The 24278-nt window shown below is 39.1% G+C and overlaps 1 protein-coding gene across 1 annotated transcript in view; it reads right to left on the bottom strand.

The window, feature by feature from the left end:
• The window catches only part of LOC149251898 (uncharacterized), a 268925-nt gene that overhangs the window by 93380 nt on the left and 151267 nt on the right, over positions 1 to 24278 (bottom strand). The window contains exon 3 of the mRNA XM_089459621.1: positions 4288 to 4383. Within this exon, the coding sequence (XP_089315747.1) occupies positions 4288 to 4383 (96 nt within the window). The remainder of the gene's footprint in view (positions 1 to 4287; positions 4384 to 24278) is intronic.

Genomic DNA, 24278 nt, shown 5'->3' with positions numbered 1-24278 from the left:
AACACTAGATTCAATCATTGGCTTAGTGCATTTTGATACTTTAAGTTGTTCAACAAGACAATGAGATTGCGGAGGGGGTCAATGTCATATATTCACAATGGGATACCTAACAAAGGTGTCTTTTATTCATATATCACATATGTCACTTCAACACTTGCTAATCTTTTGCTTATTGCAAAGTCCGAAAACTCATAAATCCAGAGCTTATCAAGATTCACCAATGACTGCAAAAGGATAGCTTTGATCTGTTCAACAGTCAACTCAAGGATCCTAATAATATTTATTCACCAATAAGAGTTGAAATTTTTCCCTTAACAAGAGATGTCCTACTCCTAACTTCTATAGATTTGTAGAGAGAATAAATATGCAGACTGAAGGACATTACATCCGGCCGGTTTATAACTTAACTGAAGACTTGTAGTAGGCCAATGGCCTCATAGCTTGCAGCATTGTTTTTGGACTTTATAGGCCATTTAGAGCCTCATTTCTTATGTATTTTGCTATTTTGTCGATGATATGTGTTGTCGCGCGGATTGGCACGACAACGCTCAGACCGGGGGCTGTCACTCTGATCCCCGATCCCTCCGTTTAAGCCTGTCTCCCGCGGCTAAGGGGGGTAGACCCTGTGAGATGATGTGACCAACTGTCGACCAGTTGGGTTGGGAGACACGAAAGGAAAACAACACTAAAAAAGATTTTGTTAAGTTTAATAGACCAGTGCCTTGTGAGATTATTCTTAGAATGATTACTTGTTAAATGATATGAAAGGATGAACCATGAACAGCAATCATCTATCATCAGCTAAAAACACAATGCTCTTAGAATGACAAAAACGATATCCAGCAGCTAAAAATTTGAAAAAAGATGAACGCTTTAAATCACCACGAGAATCATAAACCATCAACCAGATATCAATTTCGCATCTCGGCTTGAAAACTTTAGATCTCAGCAATAAAGATATAACGTGAAAGCAACTGAAATCTGGCAAAAATAATTTTCCAAAATGTTAATATTTTTTCAAATTTTTTTTTTTTTTTTTTTTTTTGTTTGTTTGTTTGTTTTCTCAATATTATGGAAATTAAAAATCTAAAAAGGCTAAAATTCTAAAACTAAATTTTAATCACTAAAAATATAAAACCTAAAATACATTTTTTATTTTTTTATTTTTTATTTTTTATTTAAAAAAAAAAAAAAAAAAACAAAAATTAAAATCTAATTTTACAAAATTAAACTAATCCTAAACATAAACACATTTTTTTTTTCTTTTTATAGAAAATAAAATAAACTATTTAAAAAAAAGAAATTGAAATCTAAATACATAAATCTGAAAGATACCTACCCATACGCTCTATATTACCCTAGCTATACAATACGCTAACTATATAAAACGAAAAAGCTCCAAAAACTAAACTATATACAATGCACACATATTATCGTGACATCCAATCGACAATGGATCTAACATATGGGTAAAGGCTAAGTTAGCGAAATAATGAAATCGTAACCTTACCCTCCTGTTTACGCCGAGAGATAGAAACGAATTTGCGCAGGCAGATACGAAGACGGCGGAGGCAAAAACGTAACCTTGAGGGTCTTCGACGGCAGAATGAGCGTTTAGCTGTGAAGGAGTTTCAGTTCCTGGTGCCTTGCAACCACGCGAGTTCAATAGCGAAATGTGGTTCAAGTGAGTACGCAGGTCTCGTAGGGATCATCCAGCACTCACGACAAAACCGGTCATTTATGCTGAGCCTTTCTTTTGACTGCACGACTGCTTTTCGAATCGACTTAGGCGCGGGATGGCAGTTTTGAAAAGCCGCAAAAATGGAGATGGTGGCAGACGGTATTCACGCTGGATGGCAAACGTTTCACACCCAAAAAAAATATGCGATTTCTGCAATGTATTAATGTGACAGCGGATCTCTTTGGGTGCTGAACTGCAAGCAGCAACGACAAAAGGAAATACGTCCTTGTATGCACATGACCCTCATGCGTTTGCAGGTGAAGAGGCTGAGTGCAAATCGTTTCCTTCTAATCACAAAACTCTCTGCTTTATTTGGAAACCTCTGGAGAAGACCCTATACCTGCAATAAGAAAAACAAAAGCCTGCAGATATATGCAAAAAAAAAAATTTTTTTTTTAAGAAAAACCCTAATGAAAACTGAACCAAAATATGGAACCCTAGAACAAAAAAATAAAAATTGAAACCCTAAGACAGCCCAATAATTTACAGATTGTGGCCCTTGAAATGCCAGATTTAGCTATAACAACAGTAATACTTTCGAAATATCAGAAAAACTTGAACTTCACTGTGAATCATAAAGAAAATCTCTCCATGTAAAACACGCAATAAAATTTAAAAGATTAACCCAGGGCACAATCAGTTGGGCTCTGCACAGAAAAGCCTGTGGGAGTCGGCTGGTTCAGCCTAGAACTTCCCCAAACGCCCACCTGTACCTTTTACCTAAAGATCTCCTGCACACTTCAAGCAAACATCAGTAAAGAGGGCAAGAAATGCTGCAGGATTTCAAGGAATAATGGAGATACCTGCCATTATTCCAGAAACCCTCAACATTCAAACCCTAGCACGTGAGCAAGATACCTGTACTCACAATACTCTGAAAACCAGCTATTATTAACTGCTGAAAACTGAAATATGCAGAAAAAACAATCATCTCACAGCAATTCCGGAAAGTAACACCAGCCAGTTTTGAACCCCAAAGTCTTTTTATTAATCAGAAAATCAGATTTCAAGAGAGCTTTTCAGTACAGACTCACAGATCAGATGATTTGAAATGACCCCCTAAGACCCTATATAAAGGAAATGATCCTAACGGCTAGTTCGAGTGATCCATGTAGAAATGATCTCGACCGTTGATGAGGATCAAGACATCTCTTGATCTCATCCGTCGATTTATTAACTTAAAATATTATTATTTTATTAGTTAGGTTTTTTGCTTCATTTTTTAAATTTTTTTTTTATTTTTTTATTATTTTTTATTTTTTTATTATTTTTATTCATTTTTTAATTTTTAATTCATTTTTAAAATGGATCACTGAACTAAGCCTTTCGGAAACATCACCTAGGACCTAGGACTTAGGACTCATGAGGGGATTTAAAACATTTCTCGACCCTCAGGACTCATTACATCATGACTTTTACAAAATTACATCTTAAGGGACAAGCCCATTTAATACAGACCCTCACAAAACACCCAGTTCTGCGACACAACTATAATCTAGCAGATTTTAACACACTAGGATTTTCCTAAAGTTCTAATGACAAAATCAATCCCGGCTTTGGGGTCAGGTTTGAAGGAAAACTCTGCCGATCCGTGGATCGGTGAGACAAAAAACCTTCCGGGACGTAGATTATCATCAGAAAGTTAGGTCCACCTAGGCAAATTACATACATGACTTCATGTCTGCTAAGATTATTTACAGTTAATACATGCAGACTGGGTTTACAATCAGAAAGATCAAACTCTGATGATGGCAGGATGGCACGGACATGCTGATCAGGTGCTGCTTCTTTCTGTCAAGAAAGGACGGGGTGCACTGCATGGGTAGTTGACCAGTAGGGGTCAACAATATGTATTGCACTCGGTGCCATTTTGATATATTCACCTTTGCATGGTATATAAATGAGCAAACTTTGCATATTTTGTCTCTATTGGCTTGGAATCATGGTTTTACATCTTAAAAATAGTTTTGTTTCATTAAAAATTAATTATTTAATGTATTTTTTAAAAACCGGTTCGTTTAGACCAAACCAGTCCCGGTTAGACCGGTTCCGGTCGGTAAACCGGTTCATTAGGTGGACCGGTTCGGTCACCGGTTCCGGTTTTAAAAACACTAGATCTACCATGGTGACATTGGTAGCTCTCTTTAGTGTCCTTAAAGTCTTACTTGAGCTTTAGGGCTTTCATCTCTAATGTAAGTGAGTGGTAACAAAAGCACACAAATACTGCTGAGAAAACTTTGTTAGTACAAGCTACAATTTTTCCTGAAAGAGATAGAAAAGGGAATTGACCAATCTGAAACAAATAGCAGTTGAATGTGATAAAGATTTTATACATAAGTAGATACATGAAGCCTGCAGGACACCGATCTTCTTTGTGATAAAACATAAGACCCCAACAGCCCAAGATGTTCCATGGAAGTTGAATTTTCTAACATGCTACTTACAATAGGGTTATAAACAGGGAAAAATAAACTGTTTTTCAAGGATTTCCATCTAATACTTACTGCAAATTCAAAATATAATTATAAAGAAAACGTTGCCAATACCTTGCCAATGACATGACCACCTGCTTCAAAACCTTGAACAATGATTGCATCCACGCCTGCTGCAACTGCTTTCTCTGCGTCTCCAAATGAACCCACCTGTCAAAAGAACTGAGAAATATGAAGACAAATGACAGCACTAACAAGAACTTCAAAGACATAGAAAACAGTTTCCAAAGAGAGTATATTTATTTGACAACTTACAGTGCAGTTTTCAAAAACATATGCGTGCATATTTATTTGACACACGTTGTCAGTGTCTTATTATAAATTGTTGATCTACCTCTACGATTACAAGTGAATAGGCCACTTCACTTGTTTATTGGATGATCATTCAACAAATATCATATACAGTCCATGATATAGGCAAGCCAATGAAAACTACTTCAGATACACTTATTGCGAGAAAGTATATTAACTTCTGCTAAAACAACAATGAAAAACACATAAAGTAAGAGAATTCTTAGGGCTAGAAGGTTATGTGAGTTATATAGGTCTTTATAGAGCACAATGATGCCCTATGTAACAAATTAGGTTAACTCAGAGCAACACTACTCTTCCTATCTTGTTGGAGCTACAATTGACAAAAGAAAAGATAGAATGAGTTAGAGAATGGTTTGTAAGCGGGATTTACAGTTTCAAATGGTAAAAAGAATAATGAAATCCACATGAGATGGAAATTATATTCACCAAAGCTTAAGCACCCCTAGGAGTTTGCACTTATCTAAAAGCATCTAAATTGCGCTATTTGATGTGACAATGCAACCTCAAACACCTCAGAATGTGCACAAACTCCCAGAAATGCTTAGTGCTCGCCATTATATCTTGATGTTGTAGATGACATGTACTATAGAATGAGACACATAACACATGTAACAAAAAGTGACAAGGTTACAAAAACAACACATTAAGCTGAAATCAATTTCAATATATTTCAATGGTATGACGTCCTCATCATTTCCTCCCCTCCTTAGTAGAAATCAACTTCGATTTTGCATAATACCTCAATCTGCTCCCTACTTCCATTGTTGTGTTGTCATTGTAAACACCTCAGAATGTGCACAAACTCCCAGAAATGCTTAGTGCTCGCCATTATATCTTGATGTTGTAGATGACATGTACTATAGAATGAGACACATAACACATGTAACAAAAAGTGACAAGGTTACAAAAACAACACATTAAGCTGAAATCAATTTCAATATATTTGAATGGTATGACGTCCTCATCATTTCCTCCCCTCCTTAGTAGAAATCAACTTCGATTTTGCATAATACCTCAATCTGCTCCCTACTTCCATTGTTGTGTTGTCATTGGAGGAAGAAAACACTCTCTCTCAAAATCCAAGAAGATTATTTGAAAGGTCCTCATTATAACAATAACACAACACATAAAGGAAACCATGATTGCATTAACAATGAGAAAGTGAAAGCTTTCTTATAAAGGGTTACAAGATAATCAAGTCAATCCACTTTATGAATGGGATAGACCAAGGAACATACTTAATTGAACTAATGCATAGAACCAAAAAATAACCAATGTCCAAGTGACTTTATTAATGCCTATGTCTAATATCTAATTGACCATTATAATCTGACATTTACTTTAACACCCTCCCTAAATGGTCAATCTACTAACTACACCAAACTTATCTTAGAATTTTACATATTTTTCAAGACCTAAACACTTGGTGAAAAGGTCTATAATTTGGTCCTATGTAGAACAGTACTATAGCTCAATAAATCGATCCTATACAAGCTTTTTGATGAAGTGGCAATATATCTCAACATACTCGACATCCTCATGGAAGACTAGATTCTTGGCTACTTTGAGCATCCCTTGATTGTCATAGAGTAGGGGTGTTGGCTCTGCTGGATCCTCCCCCCCCCCAGGGATCTAGAGTTGGAACCGCATCCCGTACGGATCTGCCACCAATCCCCTGGCAGAATCGCAGATCCGAAAATCAGATCCGTGGTTCTACCATTTTCCAATGATTCTTGGAAAAATGGATCCCCGGGAGGCCAATCCGCAGATCCGGAAAGGATCAGTCACGGATCCATGGAGGTTCAGGCGCTGATTGTTGATTTTCGGTAGCACCGGATGTGCTCTAGCTCCGAAATTTTGTGGAGGGGCTAGAACACATGAGATCTCCAGAACCTAGAAATCGTTTGGAGAAATTCCACCCGGATGAGGAGTTATTAAAATAATTAATATTTTTAATGGGTTCCTAAGTCTAAACTTAGGAAAATAAAAATATTAATGGGTATTAATAAGAATATGGGTGAGAAACTTCTAAGTGATGAGGATCAAGTCTGTTTTAATCTTAGCCGTTGATTAGGGACTTAATCTCGACCGTTGATTCATCAACAGGAAAAGTATAAGAGGAGGCTTGAGGGTCAGTTGGAGATACACCTATGAGATCAAAGAGTTCGATTTTTCTAGGGCGAGGTTTGCTGAGAAAATCGAGCTAGTGATCTGAGTTGCAGTGAGAGGGGAAGTTCGGCAGAGGGACTTCAGTCCAAGGCCGAGAATACATAGCAGAGAGGCAGAGCAGCACCAAGAGAGACAACGCAGCTCTAGAGAGGGTGATGCAGAAGCCAGAGGGGCTGACGCAGTCATTTAGAGGCAGCGCTGGGGTTTCTGTGAGGCAGAGAGAGCAGCAATTCAGCATATCGATTTCTGAGCAAGGAAGGCTCACTGGGAGGGTGACGCAGCTCCTAGAGGAGGTGACGCAGTTCCAACACAGAGCTTGGAGCAGCCATCGCTGCCCAGCACTGGGAACAGCATTGTCATTTGTGGGGTTTGATCATCCAATTGTTGGATTTGCCAAAATATTTGTCTCTGGATAGAGGTACTTCTGCCAGGTTTATTCTCTATTGGGTGAGCCAGATTTGGCACCCTAGTTGTATTCAGAAATCTGCTTAATAATACAAACCCTCTATATGTTGCACCGGTTTTCCCGAATTGGGTTTTTCCGGGGACGATTGTCCAAAAATAACGGTGTCCCTTGTGTATTTGTCTCATTTTATTTCAGTTCATGATCTGTATGTATGTGTAGTCTGCAATAGTGTTTTCATCGTTGTTTAAATAATTAAATAACTTGTTGAATGTAAAGAACAAGTAGGAGATGATAAACCAATGATTGCAGTAGGATTTCTGATGTGTAGATTTAGAATTTTTCACACGGATCACGAGCGGATCCGGAGGCATGCAGATGGTTCTGCGGGGGCCTGAATTTCTACTTTTTTTTTAATTTATTTTTTGTAATTTAATGTGAGGAAATATGCTTCCACAACACTCCCAAGGTGCCCCGATGATGCTCCCTAGACACTTCCTAGATATTTACTAATGGTAATGTTTATCTTTCATTTGCATCCTTTTACGTAAATTTTTAATATTACCATGAAATGACTCAGGATGTTTGAGAGTGGTTCCAACCTCATCAGACTTCATATGGAGAAAATAGAATTTCATATCCCATTTAAAATTCTACAAACTTAACAGTTTTCAGGATTTCAGGATCAATGTGATTGTGGCATTTCATTAGATTATATCATGTATGAAGGTATGTGATTAGTATTTAATCAAGAGAACCAAGCCCTATATGTACCCCGGTGTTGGTGGTGTTGATTGTTGAACTCCTTTGTCATGGCCTTAGCAAAAATGTACCCTTCACTCAAGTCAAAATCATTGATCAAGCATGTTAAGCTTTCTTTGTCATATTATAAGGCTTGGATTAGGCCGTTTGATCAAAATTGGGCAATATTGACTAATATCCCAAGAGAATCAAAGTAGAGGCAAAGGCTAGACAAGCGGAGAGGAATCTAGATTCTAGATGGTTGATGCATCTAGATGGTCAATGCTCAAATAATTAATCATAGATGTACAATGGATGCCATATCTATCTTGATTTATGTACAAACATGCATGTTTTCATATCTTCTACAACAAATTTGGTATTTTGGATGTTTTTTTTAATATAAATGCAAAAAAATATGTATGTATAATAGACGCTTTTGAGAAGCTTCTCTTCCTAGACTTTTGGAAAATGACACCTTGCTTCCAAAAAACATTGCCGCTTCGTCCCTGCTTCATGCAATATTGAACCAAACTACCTCACACGCTCCTTTCACTAGTCCTCAATATTCTACTTCTGCCAATAAAGGGCTACTGCATGCTACTTGTTGGTCCATGTGATTGCATTCATGCAAAGGATGAATACATCTATAAGTTGATTTTATATCATTCACAAAACCTACATAGTCTAAATCTGCATAACCACATAGCCTAGGGAAGTTGATTTTATATCATCCACAGAGCCTACCCAATCTGAATCTGCATAACCACATAGCCTAGGGTCTTTGCTTTTGCTGTACAAAATGCCAAAGTTTAGTATCCCTTTGACCTATCTCAACATCCACTTTGCTACAATCCAATGCTTTACTCTTGGCAATGTCATAAATTTGGAAATGAAGCTCACAACATAACTCGAGTTTGGCCTTGTGGCTATAAAATATGTCAAGCTCCCCACTAGCTACCTATAAATTGACTCATAACTACCTTAGAGTCAGTGTAAGCTAAAAGCTTCAACCTTTTCTCCATAGGTGTAGACAAAATTTCGCAATATGTCAAATTGAACCTATCAAGAAAACTCTTGGCATATTTTGTTTATGATACAAAAATTTTGCTACTTATTTGTGAAGTTTCTACGCATAGATAATAATATAGGAGGGATAGATTAAATATGTCAACAAATTTACTCATATTAGAATTGATTTATTCAATAAAACATGCCCCACTACCTATAATAATGATGTCATCTACATAAATGACTAGTAGAATAATATCATTATCAATGCTTTTGATGTATAGATTGAATCTAAAGCACTCCACTAGAACCCTTCTTCATCCAAGTACCTATCAATTTTTATGTACCATAGCCACAGTGATTGCTTCAAGCCATAGCCTTCTAAATCCTACAAACAAGATCCTTCTTCCCTAGAACCTGGATCATTGTGGCTGATACATGTAGACCTCTTCCACCAAATCTTCATTGGGAAGGAGCTTTTCACATCCATCTGATAGACCTTCCAACCAAACTATTTTGGAATAGTTAGAGTTAATTAGATGGCACTCATCCTTGTTTTAGGATCAAAGATCCCTTCGTAGTCAATGCCTTGTTGCTAACAGAACCTTCTGCAAACAACTATGCCATGTAGTTGTCAAATATGCCATCTACCTTGTACTTGACCTTGTACACCCAATTGCAACCAATGGGTTTCTTCCCTGATGGAAGAGTTGTGACATCCTAAGTCTGAATTTTCATCAAACTGTCATGTTTGGCTGCCATAATGTTCTCCCATTCAAGTCTTTGTTTTGCATCTTCTAACACATTTGGCTCATATACTTCCTGAACATTGGCCATTAGAACAAAGTTGACTGTATTAGGTTTCTTGCTCTTGTTTCTCAATGATCATCCCTCAATCATTTCACCTATCTGAACATCTCCACTGGTATTGTGCCACCGTTTTAGTCTCTTATTGGGATTTTCCCCATTGAAGTTCTCACCATGATGTAGACTACCTATCCCTATACTTGTATCGTCAAAATCAAATCTTGGAAATTCCTCATGCTCAGAGTCTTCTGTTGAATTTTCTATAAGATACACAATAGAATTCTAATTTTTGCCAGATAATTACTACCTAATGATTCTTTACACAATATTCTTATGTCACTGAAATCATTGAGCAATTACACTTCATAAAATATCAACAATAAATACAGCGGAAACAATAAAGATCATAGAAAGGCAGCCATGCACAATACAGACAATATTTTTACCCTGGGAAACCCAACCTTGGGAGAAAACCAACAACTTTTCTTTTAAGAGAAATTATTCTTCAACAAGATTTACAAATCCAATATGTCTAGAAATTTGTTCCAATATCAACTAAAAAAACACCAAACAAACCATGACCCAACAGGCTTCAGCCTGTCCTCTTTGAAGTATACATTAGGCCCTATGGCCTGCGACCATATCTCTTGCTGCCCTCTAATTCAGCCTCCTTATGCTTGGATGCAGCTCCTTGTTGCCCTCAGAAAGATGAAGAAAAACTCACTTTCTTGGTGATAAAAATGGAATTTCACGTCATGTATTTATACTCGTCGAATAGGCTAAATAAAGCCAAGGGACACAACCCTTCACTTGACTGGGCCGACTTGCACTCCAAAAATACAAATTTTATTTTAATTTTCTTAGGACTTAGAGACCTCTTTGGCATACGAGAATACCTTCCGATGCTACAAAAAATCAACACCCCCTCTTAGCGAGGGAGGTATTCTCCTTAGCTGCAGAAAGATTTCTCCTTAGTTGAAATTTCTCCTTCCTTAAGAAAATTTCATGAGCTTGCTATGTTGATGCATTCACGTCTATAGATCAATCCATCCTAGAGTAGGAAATGTGACTCCTCACACGCATGTCTATAAATCATTCCATCTTGGAGTAGGCAATGTGAGTATCATAGACCAATTGGCATTTAGCCCCGGCCAAATTAACATGACCCAGCCAAAGTCCTTCATGGATTCTCAAGTAAATATATCAATCTCCTCTGGTCAAATCGACAAGACCCAACTAACTTCATCTAGCTTCTCAGGAGAGGATTTTCCCTTGAACCATTCACCCCTAGCCAAATCAGCATGGCCCAGCAGAATTCCTTTGTGGCTTTGTTACCCACCATTTTGTGGGTGATATCCCTAGGAGAATATTTTTTCTCCAAGATGGTCCGCAGTCGGCAGCGAGTAGCCCCTTGCAGCCACCAGCTAGCTCATTGTGACATTTCTCTGCCACCTGAGCCAGCCATGTGGTCCCTTGCCCATCTACCATGATCGTATGTTTGAGGTGGGCCTCCCGAACCTAAAGGTATGCCTTGTCATTTGGTAATTGGGTATTGTAGTTTGCTTATCATGGACACTTCTGGGCATGGATTAATGGGGGGATTCGGTGGAAAGAATAGGTTAGGTCTGTGCCCTTGTCCCCTAGACCCCTTTTGGATATTAACCTTGCATTCTAGTCCTGTGGGATCTCTTTTACTAACCATTTGGCTTTAGGGATGGTATTTCATAGGAAACCTTGATTTTGGTTGCGTGGTCCCGCTCCCTTATCCGCTTATATTACCCCCTTTCCACTCATTATTACCCCATTCATCATCTCTCCCACCTAGGTCCACATTCCTCCACTGGGTCCACATAGGGTTAGCTCACCCCTTCCCCTTGCAAACACCTTGGGTCATGGCCTAGAATGATGACCGAAGGTTGATGCAACTAAAAGGAAAGATAAAAGCATATTTGGCCACATTCAACAGGAAAATGTACCACAAAATGCAAAAGATGGTCAGGACAATCACATTTAGCACGTTGGCAAAAGCCAATACATGAGCTCTACCCCATCATCATGGCCATCACCCTAGTTCCTACAGGTTCTATGAATCTCCTTCATCATAAAGGAACCCATGATTGTCCCAACCCGTAGTGGGCAATGAACCACCCTACCTTAACAGGGGGTATTCACTGCTATATCTTATGCATCATGATCTTACCCCTTGAGCCTCAAGCAGTTAATCAAAGAAAATCATAAAAAGGCAAAAGGCATATAAAGAAGGGTGTAAAAATCAAGGTTGGGGCACTTCCTTTACATGATTTCTCCCTCCTATACATTATAAACCCAAGTGTGGGCTTCCCTCTTATTAGCTACCCTTGTACCCCAACATGTGACCCAGGGCTACCCCTTCTCATCCCCTACTTCATTCACCTATCTGTCACATGCCACCACCTTTTGAAGGATGTACCTTGAATATATTATCCCCTTTAGAAGTAGAAACCACCTAATAGGATTCTTGGTTAACCCCATTTGGAGTTTAGGAGACATTGGCACATCCTGAAGCCCATTATGGAAGGGCAAGCCATTATGAAGTCCCCACCTGTGGTCCATGATTGGTAAGCTCATTTACTCGATTTCTCTAATGACTTGTTGTACTGGAAGGCTAGGGGACGCATTGGATCTTATGCAGGATTGCAGATGGTCTCCATCTTGGGTTTGGTCTCCCTATACGGGGTCCTAATCCTCCAAAGGGCTACATTGGCACATGTAGGGTGTGTGTTGAGAGCCATGGGCCTCCACAGCAACAAACAACACTCCATGGATCCCCACAGCCATTCAAAGATTGCTCGTGGTTCACTTATTGGACAAGGAAGATACACCTGATCCATCATGCCTAGCTAGCCTCAGATTTCCACTGTACACTTGGCAGATGATCCAGGACTTGCACAATGATGTGGCATCACCTACACCATCATATTAGCCCTTGCAGACAATCTACAGGCATCTTCAATTTGTTTGGAGACCCATGAGGACACTTGTGTGTCCCCACATGTCATTTGGAGCACCACAGGTTATTACAAGGGGCCAACCCCTTGTCCACTACTTTTGAGGGTCATACTCTTCATTGTGGCACCCATGGACCTCATTAGGCCTCTTAGAGGGCCCTACGACATGCATAGATTATTATTTGACCTCTTGAGAGGCTTATTCTTTCATTTATGAGCTAGTTTGGTGGGCTTGTCACCAAAAGTTAAATTATTAGAGCATTATTTTATTTTTTGGGCTCATGTAGACCAAGGAAGCTAATTCGAACTCCTAACTAGTGTATAAATACAAGTGAGATGAGTTCATTTGCTCATCATTAGTTTGGATTGGATCTCTTCTCTCTCTTGAGAATTTCTCACTTTTTCTTAGTGGATGAATTGGCACTTTATGGATGAATTTTGATGTGTGGGTTTTGGTCTATCTTATATTGGAGCTTCTCTCTTATCAAATTGTGGATGGTTGGATATATTCTGTTAGTGTCAGTCTTTCCAGCCTTCCTCCAGTGATCAAATGTGCTCTTACAAAGTGATCTCAGAGTGTCAAGGTCAAATTTTGTTATTTCAGTGAGTCTTCAAGCAAAATTTGGTCACTAAGCATTAGGTCTAGGGTTTGCTTTCACTCTGTTCAAAGTTGCCCAAATGTCAGTCTATGTCATCATTCAGCTGAGCCTATCATCATTCAGAGGGTTTTCATTGTCATGTCAGTGTCTAATGAGTCATTTTACACCTGGTCCATGCTTCAGTTGCCACCCAGGCAAGGTCATTTCCCTCTCCTAGGGTTTTGAAGGCAATTTCTCTTGGATGGTCAAATCATCGGAAAAACTTGTTTCCTGATGTTCATACACCTTCCCCTATCCTTAAAGTACCTTAACAAACACTTCCCATCCCTTAGATCCGCCAAATTCCTCATTTTTGCACAAACCCTAGTTTCTAGCTACAATCTGGCAATTTTCTAGGTTTGGCCTGTGTTTTGCCCTTTTGGACCCCTTCCTCTCACTCAATCTCTGAGATTCCACTTTCCCCTGCTTCCTAACATCCCTCCCCACTCCCAAAAATTTCCCCAAGAATTTAGAAGCCCTCTATCCCCTTCATTTCGCTCCATTTCGACAAAATCCCTTGTTTCACACATCGGGACAAGTTTCACTCAAAAGCTGTTTCTGAGCAATCAAAGATGAATTTTGCAAAACTGAGAGAGGTTTTTGTCCACAACATGCCAAAGAAGAAAAACCTCTTTCACTTTTTACACAGGTGTCATGGTTTGAGAGAAATGTCAAAAATACCGGCGAGAACGAAGGTGCTCCAAGGACGGTTGGCCAAAGCACAAAAACGAAGGAAAACGCCCGATCCACTCCAAATTTTGGCCAAAGCCTCTTTGACTGAGCATGGTACTTGATTGGGGACTCCCAGCCCAAATTTCAAGAAATTTGGAGAAAATTTTGTCATTTGTGAATTTTTTGTGCCAATTACAGGTTTTTCCCAAGAACTGGTCTCACCCCGGGTGAGACCAGTTTGAAGGGCTGCTCGGAATTTTGCAAACTTGGCATTTTTGGAAAGGGCATGCAAAAAGAAAAATTACCAATACTTGGGAGAAGCCTGATTTTGAGTTTTGAGCCTCCAAAAGCTCAAAATACACCTAAAAAATGACTTTCTGCCCACTTTTTGAGTTGCAGAAAGTGACCTTGGGAGAATCAACTTTTGAGGGGTCAAATCAACTCCAAATCCAGAAATTCCACTTGGGATGGAAAGTAGACAGACCAAGCTTTCCAATGAGCCATCTTGCACCTGATTTGGATCAGTGTAACCCACTCAAAAACAGCTGCAAAGGGGCGCGACCAGAACTTCCAGATTTGCCAGAATTCACATTTTTGGTCAAAAAACACTGTTTTGACTATGGTTGACTATTATTACTTGTAGATGATGGATAAATGTAATATTTTCATGGCACTTTGGTAGATTTTATCTTTATTTACCCTTCTAGAAGCTTCCATGATGTAAAAAGTGAAAAATTAATGCATGGATGAGTTAGCTAAGTAATAGAGGCAAGTTGTTGGGCTGCCTATTTTCTAGTTCTTAGTTTAGAATTAGTTCAAACTGCTCCTAGGAAGCTGAGCTCGACCCCTAGAGGTGGGGAAAGGAGTTAGATGGTCTATATTATGCTCTCTCCTTCTCATTTTCATGGTTGGACTCTTGTGTAAGGAAGCTTTATTGTATATTGTGCATCTATTTCTGCAATTGAAGGCAAGGAAAGCCAGGGTTTTACAGACATCTTTGAGGATTCTTGTGGATCTGATTGTTGATGGTGTGTTCTCTACATGTTCTTGTAAGTTTGTTTATGTGTTTCACATCTCTCTTATGCTTCTAAATTGGACAGATGAAGTGGTAAAGTTTGAACTCATGTTTTGACATGCTCAGCTTTTTAGTTTGTTCAATTTTAATGTTTTCTACTGTCTAGAGAGGATTCGAATTGTGTGTTTGCCCTCTTTAGCTTCTCCTCTATCATCTCTGATCATCCATCTCAGATTAAGGCATCAGCACTCATTCCTACCTTGCCCCTTAGATCCCCCTGTGAAAACTGTGCTCAATCCCCGCACCTTGAATTGCACTTCCACCAATTGCCACCAAAAACCCCAAAAATCATTAAATCAACCCCCTTATCAATTTACTAGCCTAAAATCTTTATTATTAATTGGTCAGACTAATCATATTGAAAGATCTATCGAATCTGACCCGAGAGAGCCTTCTCATACCTCGTAGGGCTAGCTACGAGGTGAAATGGTTTGATGTAGCCTTGAGAGTTTGTCTATCTCAGCCTAGGTGAATTCCAAGCGCTAACATATTCTATTACATGTAAGTACATGCTTTTAATTTTATTCTTGTTTTACTTTGTCCTATACATTGGACTTGGATTTTCACTCTTCTTACGGCTAATTGTTGCATGCATTTACTGCTTAAATTGTGGAATTTTGTCTCTATTATAGCATCTCTCAATGTATGGGCCATGTAATGTGAATGAAATCTCCTAGGGATAATTCTATCAACGAATTGATCTTGATAAACCATCACCTTTCGCACATCGAAGTATAAAAGTTGCAAGATTGCTTCTCTTTGACCAAGAAGGCTAGTGAAGTAGTCTTGAGGCCTCCTTGATCAAGAACCAAAGGTCCTCACTCATATTCATCATAGACTCCATTCTCCCAAGACTAAGGCACAGATCTACCAAAAGGTGGTCACCTTAAACCAACCTTTTTCACCTTTTCCCAGGTCTAGCCAAGTTGAGTCACCTAGGGCATCATTTTCCCAGCAAACTACCCATCAAAAAAGTTCGATCTCTTAGGAGCTCCTGCACTGGTGTTTCCTCAAGACCTCCTCCAAATTTGAGGCCATTCCGACTGTGGAATTGTGAGAAAATCCAAGCCCTAGCTTCGGGATCAAACTTTTCCCTAGCATCCCCAAAGGCTAGTACCTTATTGGATCAATTCAAACCTTTAAGTGGACATTCTTTCTTTGATCCATTTCCATACCTCGTCCAGGCTAGAGATAATCATTGGTTGCCATACCCTTCTCCCCTACCCTAGATTGGTCCACTTGGTCCAGTGTGGTCATGTTCCTTTGAAAAGACAATTCTTCAAGAACCATTCGGGATATCAATTTCAATAAGGATTTTAGGGATTGAGAAACTCCTTCATAAGTCATATCCCATAAACCTAACCCTTAAATCCTCCCTTCCTTTCCCTAGAAGACATTGTACCTTGCTTAGAAAGCAAGCAAGCATTATCTTTCTAACTCTTCTGGGAAAGGGATTATTTGGGTCACTCCACATCCTTCATTGACTTATCCTTTATCGGTGACTCCATAATATACCGGGTCTCCTCCCATCGGTGACTCCATAATATATCGCGTCTCCTCCCATCGGTGAAAGTCCATAAATAGAAGGGAGCCTTAGCTGAGGTGAAAGTGGGCTAAGTCTCCATTTGTGCCCTTAGCCTAGCATTTCCCCTTTAGGGATCCCCCTTAGGTCCCCTTCTAGTTTGAGCGGTAACAGGCTTCTCAGGGTGAATTTCATCTATCTCCTCTGGTTAAATCAACATAACCCAACCAAGTCTATCTAGCTTCTCAGGAGAGGATTTGTCCAATCCTACAATTTAATATGGTCCAAATTTTGAAGGTAATATTTGGGTCCAATATTAAATTTAATGTGGTCCATATTTTGAAGGTAATATTTGGGTCCAATATTAAATTTAAATTTCAAATGTTTTCCCTCCAAATCTCTATGTCAGCCTATTGTAAAGTCCCTTCACAAATCTATATAAAGGTCCTATTCTTCTCATCAAAGTGTATCTAATACACATTCAATGTTCTGATATCCTCGGCCAGGAGTAATCCCGAAGTCATACCGCAGGAGATCAGAGTTTATGAACAAGTCTTGGGTTTCTCTCTTGAAGGAATAATTTTGGGAATCGTTGGGCTATGTCTCCATGTGATTCGTTTGTTTTGAATGTCTTTTGCAGGTCTACCGCCTTGAAGTTCTGAATTAATTTTCGGGCCAATACCTCTAGTTGAGCACAGATTTCATATGCAGGTTGTTACTGTGAACTTTGATCCCTGAAGACTACATTTGAAGCAACTTATTCAAAATTATGGGCAAGTTTTTTCTAATGTTTTTTTTCATTCCTGGAAGTAACGAGGTTGATCTTTTGAGTCTCGGCATAGTGCAATCATCTTCTGAAGCCGCACTTCAATATTTGCTATCCGTGATTTAAAAGGTGAATCAGTGTCATCTTGTTCCAATATTCATTCTCAACAGTAAATTTAAGAGTTTCCTTCAGGCAATGGCCAAAATTCTCTGTTTTGTTATCATATGAGACATATTAGCATCGTAGTATCAATGGTCGTGCTTCAAACATCTTAGCCTCAACATTGCAGTAATATTGCAACTATATATAGGAATTATGCAGTGTAGCTTGGAATTAATTTCTCACCTCCAAAGTTGATGTTCTCAAGGGACTCGCTGATTTAGACAACGTTTTTGTAGCAACATTTCAATATCCTAGTGGTGTTGTCTGATTGCAATTCCTGCTCGTTGATAATTGGATATACCAGTTGTGTGTTTTGTTGCTATGAAACAAATGTTCCTAATGGTCCTGTCAACATGGTCATTGCAAGGACTAGGATTTTAGGATAGATGAATCGTATGATCTTCTGGTAGATTGATATCTCTTGATCAAAGAATTGTCACCGCTTTGTGCCAGCATTCTCTGTACATATAAGTTTGTTGAAATACTTGAAAGCAAATGGCAACTAAGGCATCACTGATAGCTTGGAAGGAAGCCTCGCAAACAATAGTAAGTGCAATGGCAAAGTATCTCCAGAAATACTCTGACAGAGAAATTGAAGGATGTTGATTGTATAGTATTATATTGTTTTCACTTTGAGTTCAGTAGTAAGATTGATGAAGGTTGTAATAACATTCACTAAATATACTTGGAGCTTACATGAAGGTTATATTACAGTTAGGGTTTGACCTTGTTAAAAGTCTACTACAAGTCCTCACAATATTGTCAATAGTAGTAAAAGTAGATTTGACCTTGTTTATCAGTATTTGAAGACTGGAACCCTTGATATCTAGTGTGAAGAGAGGTTGTGACATTTAAGGCAGTTTATCACTAGTAGTTGTAGCGGTAGCTTTATAACAATGAGACAATGTTCTTGAATCTATCTCACAATGAATTGGAAATATGGCATGGCAACGAACATTGGCATGGCCTTGATCCATTTGAGAGTGACCTGAAGTGACCTTGATGATAGTAGTGAAACGTTGATGACAGTAATAACACACCCTTAACTATAACAATGACTTAGAGATCTATTTACATGACAGTGATATACTTGACAGTGGCAATGACCTTGTTGCATGACATTGATCTTATCGTATAACAGTGACCTTGATCTTGATAAATGATAGTGGCAGTGACCTTGTATGGCAGTATGACAATGACCTTGAGGAATATTGGTATAACAATGTGGCAGTGATCTTTATGTTTGCAGTGCATCCTCAATTCATGGTTGTAATCTTTATCTCACAATGAATTGGAAATATGGCATGGCAACGAACATTGGCATGGCCTTGATCCATTTGAGAGTGACCTGAAGTGACCTTGATGATAGTAGTGAAACGTTGATGACAGTAATAGCACACCCTTAACTGTAACAATGACTTAGAGATCTATTTACATGACAGTGATATACTTGACAGTGGCAATGACCTTGTTGCATGACATTGATCTTATCATATAACAGTGACCTTGATCTTGATAAATGATAGTGGCAGTGACCTTGTATGGCAGTATGACAATGACCTTGAGGAATATTGATATAACAATGTGGCAATGATCTTTATGTTTGCAGTGCATCCTCAATGCATGGTTGTAATCTCTATATCTGTGGTCTTCTATCTAAGATATATGGAAGTCTCTCTATAACCATGGGTTATTCATGCTTTCCTTAATCAGAATATTGTAAGGCCGAATGACTGAGTCAATGTGCAACATAGTGTTGAGTTGTAGAGAAACAACAATGACAACAGGTGTGACAGTGGACAATGATGGATGTGGAGTGCAACAACAGGGGCAGCAAGTGTGACAGCGAGCAATAGTATTATGTGGCAGTAATAGTAGCAATGGCAACAATGGATAGTAGCAGTAGTGGAAACGGAAACAGTGAGTGGCAGCAGTGGGTGGGAGTGTTAGCAGCAGTGGCAACAGTGGATAGCAGCAACAACGGTACCAATGGACAGTGGGAGCAGTGGCAACAGTGGATAGCAGCAACAACGGTACCAATGGACAGTTGGAGCAGTGGCAACAGTGGATAGCAGCAACAACAGTACCAATGGACAGTTGGCGCAGTGGCAGTAGCAACAACAATGGCAGTAAGAGTGGGTAGTGGCAGCAGCAGGAGTGGCAGCTGAAGTGACGGATTGTAGTTGGGTCATTGTTCGTGGTGTGCAAGCCTAAACTCATTCAAGGAGCATTTGCTTCCTTCCAGCCTTGCTGGTAAAACCCTTGGGGATTCTTGTACTTCCTTCCAGTTCAACTGGTAAATTTGTATGTAAACCATACATAACAAAGTTTGATGAGCAAAATCTCTTGTGCACTGATGTGGTGATGCTTCATGTTCATTTGATGCTCTGAATATTTAAAAGGATAATCTAACCAATTGTGTAAAAAACTGGAAATATAAATTCACCCCCCTCTCAATATTTCCAACAATTTCATCTAGATAATATAAGGTATTATGTCCCCGAGATGTTGTAGCCACCACTTTACCTATCTTTTTCTTTCTTATTTCACACTTTTTGGAGTCGAAATGAACTGTGTGCCCCTGGTCACACATCTAACTCATGCTCAACAAACAATGACCTTGATCTTGATGAATGATAGTGGCAGTGACCTTGTATGGCAGTATGACAATGACCTTGAGGAATATTGATATAACAATGTGGCAGTGACCTTTATGTTTGCAGTGCATCCTCAATGCATGGTTGTAATCTCTATATCTGTGGTCTTCTATCTAAGATATGTGGAAGTATCTATATAACCATGGGTTATTCATGCTTTCCTTAAGCAGAATATTGTAAGGCCACATGACTGAGTAATGTGCAGCATAGTATTGAGTTGTTGAGCAACAGCAATGGCAGCAGGTGTGACAGTGGACACTGATGGATGTGGAGTGTAATAGCAGGGGCAACAAGTGTGACAACGAGCAATAGTATTATGTGGTAGCAATAGCAGCAGTGGCAACAGTGGATAGTAGCAGTAATGGCAACGATAACAGTGAGTGACAGTAGTAGCAACAATGGCAGCAATGAGTGGGAGTGGTAGCAACAGTGGAAACGGTGGATAGTAGCAACAACGGTACCAGTGGACAGTGGGAGCAGTGACAGTAGCAGCAGCAATGGCAGTAAGAGTGGGCAGTGGTAGCAGCAGGAGCAGCAGCTGAAGTGACGGATTGTAGTTGGGTCATTGTCTCTGGTGTGTGAGCCTAAACTCATTCAGGGAGTATTTGCTTCCAACCTTACTGGTAAAACCCTTGGGGAGTCTTGTACTTCCTTCCAGTTCAACTGGTAAATTTGTATGTAAACCATACATAACAAAGTTTGATGAGAAAAATCTCTTGTGTACTGATGTGGTGATGCATCATGTTTGTTTGATGCTCTGAATATTTAAAAGGATAATCTAACCAATTGCGTAAAAAATGGGAAATATTGATTCACCCCCCTCTCAGTGTTTCCAACAATTTCATCTAGATAATATAAGTTATTATGTCCCCGAGATGTTGTAGCCACCGCTTTACCTATCTTTTTATTTCTTATTTCACACTTTTTGGAGTCAAAATGAACTGTGTGCCCCTGGTCACACATCTGACTCACGCTCAACAAACTATGATTCAAATCCTCAATGAGCAAAGCATTTTCTACCTTGGCACCTTTACCTCCAAGCTTAACTGTGCCTTTTCCCAAAACATCGGATGATGCATCATTTCCAAATGATATTGTTCCATCTTTGTCCTTTCGCAAGTCTATAAACCTATCCTTGTCTCTTATCATATGCTTTGAACAACTGTTGTCAACTAATCATTCATGTTTCTTGTATTCGGCAGTAAATGCAAGGCTACATATGTCATCTTTCCCTTTCCACACCTTAGAAGGAGCATTGAATTGTAGCTTTGTCTCTTTCAAAGGAGCGCTCATCTGACAATCTTGTGCTATATGTCAAAAATTATTACACTTGCGGCATTTTACTTCATAGTTCAGTAATGAAAAATTGTTGTAGTTTTGATTGTGATCTTCACGAGGTCCTATGACATAGTTGTTCGAAGGATGGATTTCATAGAATCTCCTGTATCTAGCATTGCAATTCACAACTTTGTGCCCAAAATTGTTGCAAGAGTAACAAGCACCAAGGAAGATAGTTTGATACCTGGAAGAAGAGAGTCTTCTATTGGAAAAGTATAACTAGGTTCGGTCTTCATAATGACATGTAACTGTGGTTTTTGTAAATGATGTAAAGAAGAGAAATAAAATTATTATTATGCCTTGCTTCATGGGTTTCATGAGCAAGAGGTTTCATTTTTAGATAACCTCTCATTGAGAGCTTTAGGATTCGTCATAGAAATCATATAGAGTCAATGTCATGTATGAAGAATGTATATGAGTCAAAAGAATGTCAAATAACCCTCCAAAGACAAGCACAAGTCCACCTCTTCTTTGTCGGCTTCAAGATGGAGTAACAACACTCATGTCGGCTCACTATTAGAAGACACAACCCTTCATAAAGATAGGTCGGCTTATTTATAGGACAACCACTATAAATAGGCAGGTGGGCTCTTCGCATTTACACAGTTTAGTTTTCGCATCTCTCTGAAATTCGGCTGAATAAAACAGTGATAAGTTCGGATCACAGTTCAGATGTTGAGGAAGAAGCTCGGATGGATAAGGAAGGGACAACGAGGATTTGGTTTGGGCTCATCACAGAAAAAAAAAAGTTCGGATTTTCTAAGTGAAGGTTTCGGTACTACGACAACTCAAACAAGGATACTCCAATCTGATGCTAGAGAAGACTATAGTTTAGTGATCCAAGGAGGATACAATTCGGATCTTTTTGATGTACGAATAGGATCATAGTTAAGAGGAGTTCGGATTTCTCTGAATTCGATGACAAAATGCAGAAGACAATCTCAGTAAGGAAGGCCTCGATTATATGATAGCAAGGAGATCTCATAGTAAAGGAGATCTCAGTATGAAGACAGTGATAAGATCTCGGTGATGATATAAAGGTCGAAGTGGAAGAGGAGACAAGAAGAAGAGTGACTATCAAAGAGGACTTGTGTCTTGGTCTTGGAGTGGCGAAACAGGTCAAGGGTCTTGGTCTTGGTATTCATCAATTGGAATCTCTATAAGAAGAATTTGTGCGAGTTTTCCTCTCAGAGAGTGAGAGGTTTTGGCCCTGGTTTATAGCCTACATTGCTGATTTGAGGTAGCATCGGATGTGCTCTAGCCATGGATATTGGTGGAAAGGCTAAAGCAAATGAGATCTCCAAGACCCATAAATGGTTTGGGCAAATTCTACCCGATTTAGGAGATATTAAAATAATTAATATTTTTAATGGAGTTCCTAAGTGTAAACTTAGGAAAAATAAAATGTTAATGGGTATTAATATAAAACTGAGTTAGAAGCTTCTAAAGGACGTAGATCAACCCAAATCTAATCTTAGCTATTGATTACAGATGTAATCTCGGTCGTTGAAGGACCAATAGGAAAAGTATAAGAGGAGGCTTGAGGGTAAGTTGGAGAACACACCAGAGTGATTAGTCATTCGATTGTCTAAAGCAGGGTTTGCTAAGAAAAGTCGAATCAGTGATCAGTTTGCAGCGAGGGGAAGTGAGTACAAGACAAAGAGGCAGAGATAGTGTCAAAAGACCAGCGCAGAGGCATAGAGACAGACGCAGAAGCCAGAGGGAGCCACGTAGAGGCTAACAGAGACAGCACAGAGGGCAAGAGGGCATGCGTCATCCACGCAGAAGCTGCAGGAGTGACACATAGAGCCAGAGAGGCTGCGCAGAGCCTCAGAGAGCTGACGCATGGGGTTTTGAGGCTGACGCAGAGGCCAGGAGGGCTAACGCAATGCTTCAGTTGGGCTGGAGAGGGTTTCGTGGGGTTGACTTTATGAAGATTTGCTTCCGAATAGAGAGGTATTACTGCCGGATTATTTTCTCTATCAGGTGAGTCAATGTGGAACCCAGTGGTACTTAGATAGACTGCATAATAAAATAACCCTCAGAATTGTTGCACTTGTTTTCCCAAGTTGGGTTTTTCCGGGTACGAGTTGTCCAAAAATAACGGTGTCACTTGTGTGTTTGCTATTTCTTTCAACTATTGATCTATAGATGGTTGAGACTATATTGTGTTTATTTCGATATTTCTATGTTTAAATAACTTGTTCGTAATTAACAAGTAGGAGAAATAAACCAAAGAATACAGATAAAATTTCTAACGGGTAATACTTGGAAATTTCAACATACATGTTGTGTCTCTTGTCTATTTATGTTCATGCATTGGTTACTGTTTGATAAAGAAGAACAATAAGAATCTAACGTAAAGAAGATCCTAATCTAAACAAGTAAAAATCATTCACAAGCAGTCACTAATGGAAGAGAAATCAACTAATACTAATGCCTTAGATTTCTCAACATCTTCCAGGTGCATTTCTCCATTAACCTTCCTGCCAATTGTTAGTTTGTTGCTGCTAGGGCATCCTTCTAGTTGGTTGATCCTGAGTTGAGAATGATTGTTGCTTCTTGATTGATTCTTTGACGACTTCGGCATAACTTTTTTGTTCATCCTCCTTCCCTGTCATGGAGCTTGATCCCTTAACAAAGTTTGTCTTATATCCTAACCTAATTTTGTCGTCACATGATCTTTGATTACCTATGATCTCCTCCAGTATTTTTGAGTTGTTCATAAAGTTTTGTTAAACATTTTTCTTCTGAGCTTCCTTTTGCAAGGAGACTATTTTTG

Source organism: Pinus tabuliformis, chromosome 7 (assembly GCF_031772625.1).
Source record: "Pinus tabuliformis cultivar Carrire ecotype Pingquan chromosome 7, CPIR1, whole genome shotgun sequence".
NCBI classification, from domain to species: domain Eukaryota; kingdom Viridiplantae; phylum Streptophyta; class Pinopsida; order Pinales; family Pinaceae; genus Pinus; species Pinus tabuliformis.
This window is presented reverse-complemented; position numbering and strand designations above follow the sequence as displayed.